Source organism: Vidua macroura, chromosome 12 (assembly GCF_024509145.1).
Source record: "Vidua macroura isolate BioBank_ID:100142 chromosome 12, ASM2450914v1, whole genome shotgun sequence".
NCBI lineage: Eukaryota > Metazoa > Chordata > Aves > Passeriformes > Viduidae > Vidua > Vidua macroura.
The window spans coordinates 13,266,635-13,277,993 of NC_071582.1; the positions used below are offsets into that span (position 1 = coordinate 13,266,635).

The window sequence follows — 11,359 nt, forward strand, 5'->3', positions numbered from 1 at the left end:
CACGGGCCAGGGCGGAGCGGGCCGAGGGCCCGGGCGGAGCGGGCTGAGGGCCCGTCCCGGCCCGCCCCGCCCCGGCCGCGGCCCCGGCCCCGCGCGGGCGCACTGCGCGCGCCGGGGGAGGGAGGGAGGGGCGCGCAGGCGCGGGGCGCGCGCCGGGCGGGGCCGCGCGGGAGCCGGCGGGGGGTTCCGCGCGCCCGCGGCCGCCGCCCGCGGGGCCGGTGAAGGGGCGGCGGCGCTGCCGGCGCGGGGCCGGGGCCGGTGCGGGGGCGGTGCCGGGGGCTCTGCCGCTCCCGAACCCGACGGCGCACAAAGGGCACCCCCCCACACCCCGAACCGACCCCCCCCGCCGCAAAAACGCACCCCAAGCGCGGCCCCCTCCGCCGGCGCTCAGGTGGGGCTGGCGGCGGGCGCTCGGGGGCGCGGGGCGGGGAGGGGAGCGGCGACCGGCGGGCCGGGGCCCGGCATTGTTCGGCAGCCGACAACAAAGAGCGGGGCCGGGCCGGGCCGGGCCGGGCCGGGGGGGCAGCGCCGGCCCCTCCGCGCCGCCCCGGCCAATCGCGGCGCGCGGCGGCGGCGCGCGGTGACAGCGAGCGGCGCTTACGCTGCGGCGCCCGGCGCGGCCCCCGCTCCCCGCCCCGCGCCCGCCCGCCTCTCCAGAGCCGTCTGGCTGCAGCAGAGCCTCAGACAGAGGAGGGGAGAGGAGGAAAAAAAAAACGCTGAGTGAGTGGAGTGGAGCCTGGGAGGGGCTCCTTAAAGAAACGCTGCCGCCGCTTGGCATTGTGGCCGGCGAGGAACTCGAGGGGGGGAAGCCATCGGAGCTCCTCTCGCTTATCCTCTTCCCACCCCCCCCACCCCACCCCCAGCCGACAAAAAAAAAAAAAAAAGGAAAAAAAAAAAAAAAGCCAACCGAAAAAAAACCTCGGGGGGGAGTCGTGGGGGGGGGGTCCTGAGAACATCTTATAAACCGGATTGCACTGAGAGGAGGAAAAAAAAAAGCAAAAAAAGATACAAAATATACAAGCAAAAGGCAACAATTCCCCGGTCTCCAGCAGTCGCCCACCCTCCCTTCCCTTCTCTCCTGCTGGCCATCTGCCTTGGGTTCTCCTTTGTGTCTGATCTCTTACTACTGAGCCGAGCGCAGGCGGAGGGTGCACCACACACAGGGACTATGCCCAGCTCGCTTTTTGCAGACATGGAGAGGAACGGGAGCGGCGGCGGCGGCGGTGGTGGTGGTGGTGGCGGGGGAGAGACCCTGGATGACCAAAGAGCCCTTCAGATCGCCCTGGATCAGCTCTCCCTGCTGGGGCTGGACAACGACGAGACGGGCTCCATTTACGACAACGAACCTCGGAAAAAGAGCGTGAACATGACTGAATGCGTCCCGGTGCCCAGCTCGGAACATGTCGCTGAGATAGTGGGGAGACAAGGTGGGTGCCTGCATGCGAGGGGGTGTGGGGGCGCGGGTCTCCCCTCCGCGGTGCCGGGCGGGCGGCTCAGATGCGACACTGGCCGTTCACAGGAACGCTGCAGCCGTGCGGCGGTGGCCAGTGCCGGCTTCCCCCAGACAAAGAAAGTGCAGCAGCAGACGTGATGTTTCCGAGGAGTGTTATGCATCAGTTTCGAGATGCACTTTCAGCTGCCGGGTTGGGGGAAAAAATCACGAAAATAATACAAATCTGTCCTTTCCTCCGGCTGCAAAAGTTAAGATTTGCAAGAGGAAACGGGAGGAAAATGGGATCCTCGGTGCTTTTCCCCTCTCCACCACCCCAAAGTTAGAAATCGTGGATTATTTTTAAGGAAGAGAAATGGAGTGGAGAAGTGGAACAATGGGGTTGGAATAAAGCATCCGCAGTGGGGAATATGGCTCATTCGGTACAGCCTCTGCTCCTCACCTTAAGAACTGATTTTATTTTTCCAAAAGGAAAGTGCTGAGCAGGAATGTGGACTGGCGGGTGTGTTGATTTGTGAGGGCTGCTTGCATTTTATTTTTTTTCTGGCGGTGCAGTTTTCCTGCACGCTTTTTTTTTTTTAATTTTTTTTTTTGTCGCTCTCTTTTTTTTTATTTTTTTCCCCCTGTGTTACCGACCCTGTGAACTGCACGTTGGTAGTTTTGGGGCAGTTTGCATGGCAGATGTGCCGGTGGCGACTTGCGATGCCTTTGGGCGTGTGCCAGGGCTGTGGGCTGACATTACTTTACACCGTGACCGAGGCTCCCGGACGAGATGCCAGCGATCACCCGGGGTTGGGGGCAATGTGTTTCGGGTGGGTGTGTATTTTTTTTTCCCCTCCCTAGCTGCACCCAAACAATGGATTGTAACCGGTTCTCCCCCACCACCTCCCCTTCCTCCCCCTCCCCTTCGCCCTCCATCTCCGCATCTCGTTCCCAGGTTGTAAAATCAAAGCTCTGCGGGCAAAGACCAACACCTACATCAAGACCCCGGTTCGCGGGGAGGAGCCGCTCTTTGTTGTGACGGGCAGAAAGGAAGATGTGGCCATGGCCCGCAGGGAGATCATCTCTGCGGCCGAGCACTTCTCCATGATCCGAGCCTCGCGGAACAAGAACACAGCCCTGAACGGCACCGTTCCCGGCCCCCCGAACCTGCCCGGCCAAACCACCATCCAGGTGCGGGTGCCTTATCGCGTGGTGGGCTTGGTCGTGGGGCCCAAGGGGGCGACCATCAAGCGCATCCAGCAGCAGACGCACACGTACATCGTGACCCCGAGCCGGGACAAGGAGCCGGTCTTTGAGGTGACAGGCATGCCAGAGAACGTGGACCGGGCCCGGGAGGAGATCGAGGCACACATCGCCATGCGCACCGGCGGCATCATCGAGCTGACGGACGAGAACGACTTCCACGCCAACGGCACGGACGTGGGCTTCGAGCTGAACGGCACGGGCAGCCTCTGGAGCAAGCCCACGCCGCCCAGCATCACCCCCACCCCGGGCCGCAAGCCCTTCTGCAACTACCGCAACGACAGCTCCAGCTCGCTGGGCAGCGCCTCCACCGACTCCTACTTCGGGGGCGGCACCGGAGGGGGCGGCAGCGCCCGCCTGGCCGACTACAGCCCCCCGAGCCCGGCGCTGAGCTTCTCGCACAACGGCAACAACAACAACAACAGCGCCAACGGCTACGTGTACGGCGGGGGCGGCGGCGACGTCCTCTCCTCCCCGGACTGCTGCTCCGAGCTGCCCTTCGACTCGCCGCCCGGCTTCGACCTGGCGCCCGCCCCGCCGCCCGGGGCCGCCCTCCTCTGGCCGCAGTTCGAGCGCGGCCCCGCCGCGCCGCCCTCGCCCGCGCCCTCGCCCGCTGCCGCCGCCGCCTTCCCGGGCGCCGCGCCCGCCAATGCCAACCTGGCGCTGCTGGTGAGCGGCCCCCGGCGCGGCGCCGCCCCGCCCCCGGCGCGGCTCTCCCCGCCCCTGCACGGCAGCGCGGCCGGCACCGAGCACCCGCTGGCGCGGCGGGTGCGCAGCGACCCCGGCGGGCGGCTGCTGGCCGCCTCCTACCCGCTGTACGCCAACGGGCTGGGCGCCCACCTGCCCGGGCTGCCCTCCGACTCCTCCGCCTCCTCCTCCTCCTCCTCCAGCTCCTCGTCCAGCTCCTCCTGCTCCTCCTCTGGCGTGCGGCGGAAGGGCAGCCGCGATTGCTCGGTGTGCTTCGAGAGCGAGGTGATCGCGGCGCTGGTGCCCTGCGGCCACAACCTCTTCTGCATGGAGTGCGCCAACCGCATCTGCGAGAAGACGGAGCCGCAGTGCCCCGTGTGCCACAGCGCCGTCACCCAGGCCATCCGCATCTTCTCCTGAGCGCCGCGGGGCGGGGGGCACGAACCGGGGGGGCCGGCGGGGCCGGGGCCGCTGCCCGCCGAGGGGTGCGGGCTGCGGCCGAGGGAGGGCTGGGGGGTGGTGTGACAGCGGGTGCATGCTATAAATAATAACGGGCGACTCCATTCTAGTGCTAGGCTAGTTTTTACACTGTACTTTAATACGAAGCTTCCAAAACTCCCCTTTTTTTATAAACAAACAAACAAACAGAAAAAAAAAACAGAAAAAAAAATTTGAAAGTAGAAGATGCTTATGATGATGACAATGGTGTGTGGACTGTTAGTAAAACGTGCTGGTAGTTCTAGGATGCTTATTACAAAATAATTAAATCTATGGGTGGATACTTTTCTGAATGTTCTTGAAAGGGCAAGAAGTTCCTGTGAAAAACCATGATACTGCAGCTTTATCAGACTTTAAAAAAGAAAAAAGAAAAAAAAAAACCAACAAAACTGTAACATATCTCTTATATATATTAAAAACGTTTAAAGGTTTTAAAGATAAATTGCATTAATACAGATTGAAGTATTTTATTCTTTTTTGACTTGAAAAATTATATTTCATATTGCAAAGATGTTTACAAGTATTTTAATTTAAGTTCAGTGAACTTTTTGTAGCTGGGTTAAATCTTTTTTATTTTAGTATGGCCTTATGGCAAAGAACACTGTATTATTTTAATATCACACAATTGTGAACGGAATTACAAACCATAAAATGTGTAATGCTTTGAACAGTATTCTGTTGGGATGGAGATTTTATAGGTTCAGAAAAAATCTTTTAAATCTGCTTCACCCAGCATATTTTCTATTCAGTGATATAAAGCATATTTTATTCTATATTATTACAAAAATGGAAATGTATAAACATATGTCAAAAGGAACTGTTGAAGCTTTCTAACATTTGTATAAATAGAATTCAGTGGAAATTACAAAAATTATGTTGCACCACTATAGTTTTAGTATTTCTATTTTAATACATTTGTTTACCACTTGTTTATGTATATGTAGGTGACGTTACTTGAGCTTAAATGTACTTTACTGAGCAAAGTTTAAAAACAAAGTATATTTTATTTTATGATAAAGGGCCTTTAACCTCATGGTCAAATACTAATATTATATTTGCTGAGACAAGATTTGAAATTGTATCAAGAGTTTTATTTTTCTGACATTTAAAGTTCTACATAATAAAAGTAAAACTTAAGTAATGGTGCTACTTCATGTTTTTTTAAGTATTTCTATATAAATAAAATAAAATATTACAGAAAAAAAAAGGTACTCTGTGTGGTGATTTGATTTCATGTGCTGAGAGTTTTTTTCTGGAATTTTTGTTTCCTGCTTGTATCAGTGAAACACGTTGGGAGTTTGAACTGTGTCATGCTAATGTTCCTGGAACTTGTACAGGCTTCCAGAATAATCCTGCCAGCTATCATACCTTATAGCATGTTATTAATGAAACAAAATTTGAGTTTTTTTAATATGTGTTATATTGCTGGGGTTTTCCACAGCACAAAATACTATTTTTTAAATGATCTTTAGTCATGAAAAGTACTTGGGTTTGTGTGAATTGTTACTTTTGGCAGACAAAACATAGGAAATAGGAAACTGAAAAGGAGCTAAAGAGGGAGCAGGGGAGGCTCCTTTGTTGCACTGTGCTGATGGAGGCTCCTGGCTCTGCCGTGCCCAGGGACCTCATCCCAAACTTGGCACTTCTGGAGTGGAGCAAGGGCTGCAGTTGCCTCCTTGACAGTGCTTCTTGGTATTTGGCAGTTGTGGCTGGGGTAATTGGTGTTGACAAGCTCATTTGAATAAAATATTTATTGCCGTGTAAAGTTGGCTTGGCGTTGCTGGTGGCTGAGTGGCATTGGGGCGAGGGAAGCTGAGCCGAGCCCACGGACACACCGGGCAAGCCCCGCAGGACTTGTGCTGCTCGGTGGAGTCCGTGGGAACTGTGGCTGTTGGCTGATGTGTGTTAGAGGAGATTGCAGAAGGTGCTGCACATCCCTAAATGTTTCTCTTTGAGCTTGCCATTGCCCTTTTCAGTGGGTGAGTGAAAACAACAAAGGAAACGCAGAGTGCGTAGCGTATTTCATATGCTTTACTTTGTGCTTAGCAGTGCATGGGCAGAGCTGCTCTGCTCCGATCTCCTTTATGGACTCCAGAGCTGCTGGTTGGGTGGGAAGGGGGAGGAGGGAAGATGCGGCAGGGGATGATGGGATCTCTTTGTTTGATTTGATTTGATTTTTGCTTCTTTCATTGAACTGTGGTTGTGGTATCATCTGATTTATAGAGCTAAAATCCCTCACTGAGTGTTGAATCTATCTCAGGAATCTTGAAGGTTTTGATGAGGGGCAGAAACCCCCCACCCCAAGGCTGTGGAAAAGAATCCAGAGAGTGGCAGAGAAGATGTGTTTAAATGCATAAGCGGTACAGACACTGAAAAAACCCTTGGCAAAATCAGTTACTTCAGAGATGAGGAATTTTAAGTCCATGTGTATATTTTCTTGGTGATGGGTGTTTAGGAAAAGCTCTCAAGATGCGTCAATCAATTTCTCATGTCTATATAAACATCCTGTGGAGTTTTCAGGGAGAAGTTGTGAAAATGACTATAAATAAAAAAGTGAATTTGATCACTTTGCTTGGTTTTCAAGCTTAGTGAAACCAAAAGGTAAATAAGATGAACAAAAAGTGAAAACTTAAGTCTCCTTCTTTTCTTCCCTGTGATGTACAATCCTGCTGTGTCCCCGGTGGTGGCAGTGGTGTTATGGATGGCTGTGAGCAGCCTCTGGAGAACAGCCGCTGGCCAGCAGCTCGGGGAATGCCCTGGCCTGGGCTGCCCAGCCTGTCAACTGGCCAACTGGCCTCGTTGTCCATGGTCATCTTTGCAGGACTTGCTGTTTCTTTACCAGGCTGTGGTGGAAACAAAGGCAATGCTCTCTTGGTCCATGGCTCTGGCTGCCTTTTCAGCCTCTGCACACTGTTTCAGACCCTTTACATGCTCCATGTGCCTGTTGTCTTGAGATGGAAAGATGAGCTGTAGTACCTTAAAAACTGGTTATGTTCACTCCTCCTTGGGAATTATTTTGCCTGCAGAGGGAACCAGTCTGGATTACTCTTGCTTTGTCATCCAATGAGTGCCTTTTTCCCAGCCTTCCAAACGTGATGCCCTGTGGTGGTGGCAGAGCCAGGGGGCTCAGCAGCATTCACCCACCTGAGGCACCTCCACTGCCTGGACCCTCCACTGCTGGCAGGGCTGGTGCATCCCCCTCTCTGTTGGAGGATGTTTCAGGGTGTACTGGCACACGTGGTGTCCATTGTGCTGGATCTCATTGCTTGCTGGGTTGCCCTGGTGTGCCCTGAGCCCAGATCTGCTCTCAGTGTGGGCTGTAAATCCCCCATCCTCGGCTGGCAGGGACGAGCGCACGGGAGCAGGGACAGTGTGGGGAGGAACATGCAGGCTGCCCATGAGCTCTGCCCCCTGGATTTATGCCATAGGTCAGTCCCTCGGACTGCAGAGGCCATAAATCAGTGCAGAATTTGTCCCAGGGTCGGGAGCCATATGGTGTGCGGGAGCAGGAGAGGAAGAGGGATGCCCACACCAAAGGAGAATAAAGGCCTGTGTTGGAGGCCGGACTATTTCAAAGCCTGAGAAAGGGGCAAAGTTCAGTTTCTAATTGAGTGCTTTGAAATATATAAATGTATATGGTCAATGTTTATCTTCCAGAACAAAGCTCACTCTGTTTGTCCAGTGTTTGTGTCGCTGCTGGGAGCTCTTCCTGGGGGTGTCCAGCTCAGAGCTCCTCGAAGCTCTGGGGCTGCTGGGGGTGTGGGTGCCCCTGGCACGTGCCTGCTGGAGGCACTGGTGAGGACCTGCACATTTGTGGGAGTTTCCCGGCTTTCCCAACACATTTGTATGGTTCCCAGCACATGTACACATCATTATCTCAAAGCAGGGTACATTTACATATGTAAGAATTATTATAGACAAAGTCCCTAAGCTTAATTATTCCTCTGTCCATATCTTGTACTTCACAGAATTTGCATAACAATCAGACATCAAAGCCAGAACACTTTACTGGAAGAAATGTCTTTCTGCTATATTATTTTAATAAAATAAATTATAATGATCAATTAAACCTAAATTTACTCTTTAGATTTCTTCCTGTGAATCCACTGAAATGAGAGTTAAAAGCAAACTTTAAATTTAGCAATAAGAATCTAACACACTAAGGCATTCAAATTGCTTTTTGTTTGATATTTCTCACTCCTCTCTGCCAACCTCCTCACCCATCTTTTTTCCTCCATTCTCCTTGTCTTGCCATTTTGGAAATTGAAATGATGCTTTGCTGTCACTGAAGTGAATGTGGATTCTGCTGCTGGAAGGGCATGCTGGTGAGTATTGCATTTAATTGATCTAGAAATAGCAAAAAGGAATTATTCACCCTGCCTCTGCTTATTTGTGTTTCCTGTAACTCGAGTTGTCTCTCGAGTAACAATGATTTAATTAGAGAACAAAGACTATTTTAAATCGAAGGTAGGCAAGGGAGGCTTCAGTCTGTGTAATCATTTGCATTTCTGGTTTACCTGTTTATGACAGTCAACCTGGCAAGCGCCGAAGGGCCCAAGTTTGCAGGTGAATATGCACTCTGCCCAGCGGTGAGTGATGTGGGAAGACACTCCTGTGTTCTCTTGCTTCATACTCAGGAAACATATAGACTTATATATAAATGTGATCATAGATCTAATATGTACTTGTGTACACAACTGCCTGCATAGAATCATCCAGAGAAATCACCAAATAGAAAGTCTTTCCCTTTTTAGTGCATTGGTGTTAAGAGAAACTTGCTGTAATTATGGAAAAACTTTTATTGTGGTTTTATTACTTAATAGTAAGGTTTTTAATGAAGCTTTCACAGTTGGATATATGAAATAATTATATCTCATCCAAGTTTTAACTTTGATTAAAAAGCAAAAAGCTTATTCGGTCTTAGTGAGATAGGCTCTATCAGGACGTGCTTCTCCTGTGATGAAGCTGTATCAAAACTATCCAGGCACTCGGTGTATGGATTATTCTTTAATGTTATCTGTGCAGGTAGAGCACAGCAGCTCTGACTGTGCCCCAGGTATGTACATGCATACATGTACAATACTGGGAGCACCACAGAGCCCTGATCCTTTAAGATTTGTGCAGTCTTGAGAAATAGCATCTATCATGAGAAATTGAATTTGTGGCCTTAAGGAATATCAGGTGGGGATGTGGCTACAGAAGCCACAAGTATCTGTCCTGGGTTGCATTTTTCTGAGTTTAGGGCTCCATGAAATAGTAGGATTTAGTTCCCCTCATAAAGTAAACTGGCAAGTAAGGTTTGTTTGCATATATACACTTATCCAGGGTACACAGGCAGTATTTCTCCCTAATGTGGGTTCTTTTTGTTACAGCATTTTTTTTGCCCTGTCTTTTGTAACTACTTACAGCTCTCCATTGTTGATTATTGTTTAACAAAATTAGTCAGTTAAATACTTTCATATTAAATGCATCTTTTACCTCCGCCATGACAAATGTGATTGATTAGCTGTCTTGAGAAATTTATAACCTTTGATAAGATTGCACCAAGAGAAGTGCTTTGTTAGTTTTCAGTGGAGAATGGAAAGAGATTTTTGATGTTCCTCATTACTGGTTTTCCACTTGTGATGGAGATAAAATACAGTAAAGTGCTTTTTTCTCTTATGTACAAGGGCTCTTCTGCCTTTCATACCTGGTAGAATTGTGTGGTCCACTTTGTATTAGTATGAATGGCAATTGCCTTGTAAATGTGATGGCCATTAATGGGTGAATAGTCTGTCATCTCTTATTTTGTCCTTTGTCTTTATGTTTTATTCACTTTTACACTCTACAAAAGAGCTTTAATTTAGACCTCAGACAACAGTAGCAGCGCTCCAGTTCATTATAGATCTAGTGGCAGTTTTATTTCATTTTGATGTTCTTTATATTTTGATGGGTGTACTAAACAGTAGAAGCCATTTTAATCAAAAGAAAATTTCAATGAGAGCATGACCTGTAAACAGTGGTTTTGTAAGAGTCACAAAAGTTTCTGTTACACATTTGAAAATTATATCCATGATTTAACTGCAAAGGGCAAGTAAATCACCTCCCTCTAAGAGTTAGAAAAATGAGTGTTTTTCAGGATCTTTAGTTCTGTTAACTGACTCATTGTATCATCTTGGCTAATTAAATTCACCTTTTCTGTGCTTCAGGATTTCCATCTGTGAATGAACTAATGACACATACTTACAGGCAGTACTGTGAAGATTAATGAATTGACATTATTGAAGTATCCTCAGGTAGAAGTCCTGATGTAAGTACAAAGTACTATTACTGATGCTTCCTAATTAATCAGTCTACAATCCAGCATGTGGAATACCATTGGTCTAGAGCAAACAAACACTGGATTATATTTGCAATCTGTGGGGGTGGTTTTTTCCCCCAGATTTCTGGTTTTAAATATTATTTGAACCATCTTTTTTGGTGAGTATAAGAATCTCCCATCCTCCCATGGCGTTTAGAGGTGAGATGGGCTTGACTTAGAAGAAATAGGTGATCCCAGTGATACATGAATCGTCCTGGCAGGCTTTACTGTGGATACAGAAAGGCAACTTCAGCCTGTGATTTTCTTGCCTCCTCTGGTGTAACATTAGTAACACTTTAAATGCGCTGCCCTTTAAAATGGGGATGAAAATGTTAGTGCTACCAGGAACATCCAAGGGGACCCAGAATCCCAGCAGGGGCTGGATGTTCCTGCAGGTGAAGGTGGGTGGGAGGAGTGATATTGTACACCAGGAAATGTCAGAAGGGAATTGATGTTGTGAAATTGTTCGCAATTTATGCAGATAACAAGGTCCATTCTTACGCCTCATGGCTGCGCTGCTGTTTCTGTAAAGATACAGCTACAACTGTGCAGGTCTTACACTACATGTTTAAAAATGGAAAAATAATTTTTAAAAAAGCTGGAAACAATTGAATTTGTCTGAGCCTTGCTTTAATTAAGTAGTATGAAACATAATAATTTTGAGTACATAGTTGACAAAAGAGGTGAATGCAGTTGCTGCCTGTATCAATTTCCAGAGACCAGTCACATTCCTAAATGTCTTGATACACTTCTTGTTGGAAACTGAAGTCACAAGATATTTTTTTGAGTTATTTGTAACTGCTACAAAGTGCAGACAGGGAGGTTTAAAGTTTCACAAACATTTGTATTTCTTTCTACTTATGCCACTTCTTTAAAAAGAAGAGTCTATCACATGCAATTATGAAACTGCTTCATGTTTGACACAGTTGAAGATGTTTTCAGGCCACAAAAATGAAATTTTCTATGACTAATTTAAATTAAAACCCCACTCTGGCAGAACATGTCCTCAATCTTTGGAGTCACATGGTTCTTGGAAAGCTCTTCCTTGGCTGTGCAGGGGGTCAGACTTTGAAGGAGAGAGCCTGTGCACAAATGTGCAGCGCTGCTGATGAGAGGAATTTCACACTTCTCTCCTTTGC

The 11,359-nt window shown here is 49.1% G+C and overlaps 1 protein-coding gene across 2 annotated transcripts; it reads left to right on the top strand.

Moving 5' to 3' along the window:
- The first annotated feature begins 224 nt into the window (after positions 1–224).
- MEX3B (mex-3 RNA binding family member B) lies at positions 225–4,921 on the top strand. 2 transcript variants are annotated; one of them, XM_053988840.1, is made up of 3 exons: positions 225–391; positions 1,191–1,427; positions 2,388–4,921. In XM_053988840.1, the coding sequence occupies exons 2-3, from the start codon at positions 1,193–1,195 to the stop codon at positions 3,800–3,802; spliced, it is 1,650 nt and encodes a 549-aa protein (XP_053844815.1). In that variant the 5' UTR covers positions 225–391; positions 1,191–1,192; the 3' UTR covers positions 3,803–4,921. The 2 variants fall into 2 exon arrangements, with proteins under 2 accessions (XP_053844815.1, XP_053844814.1); XM_053988839.1 differs by lacking the exon at positions 225–391 and having other exon boundaries at positions 591–1,427.
- Positions 4,922–11,359: the final 6,438 nt, after the last annotated feature.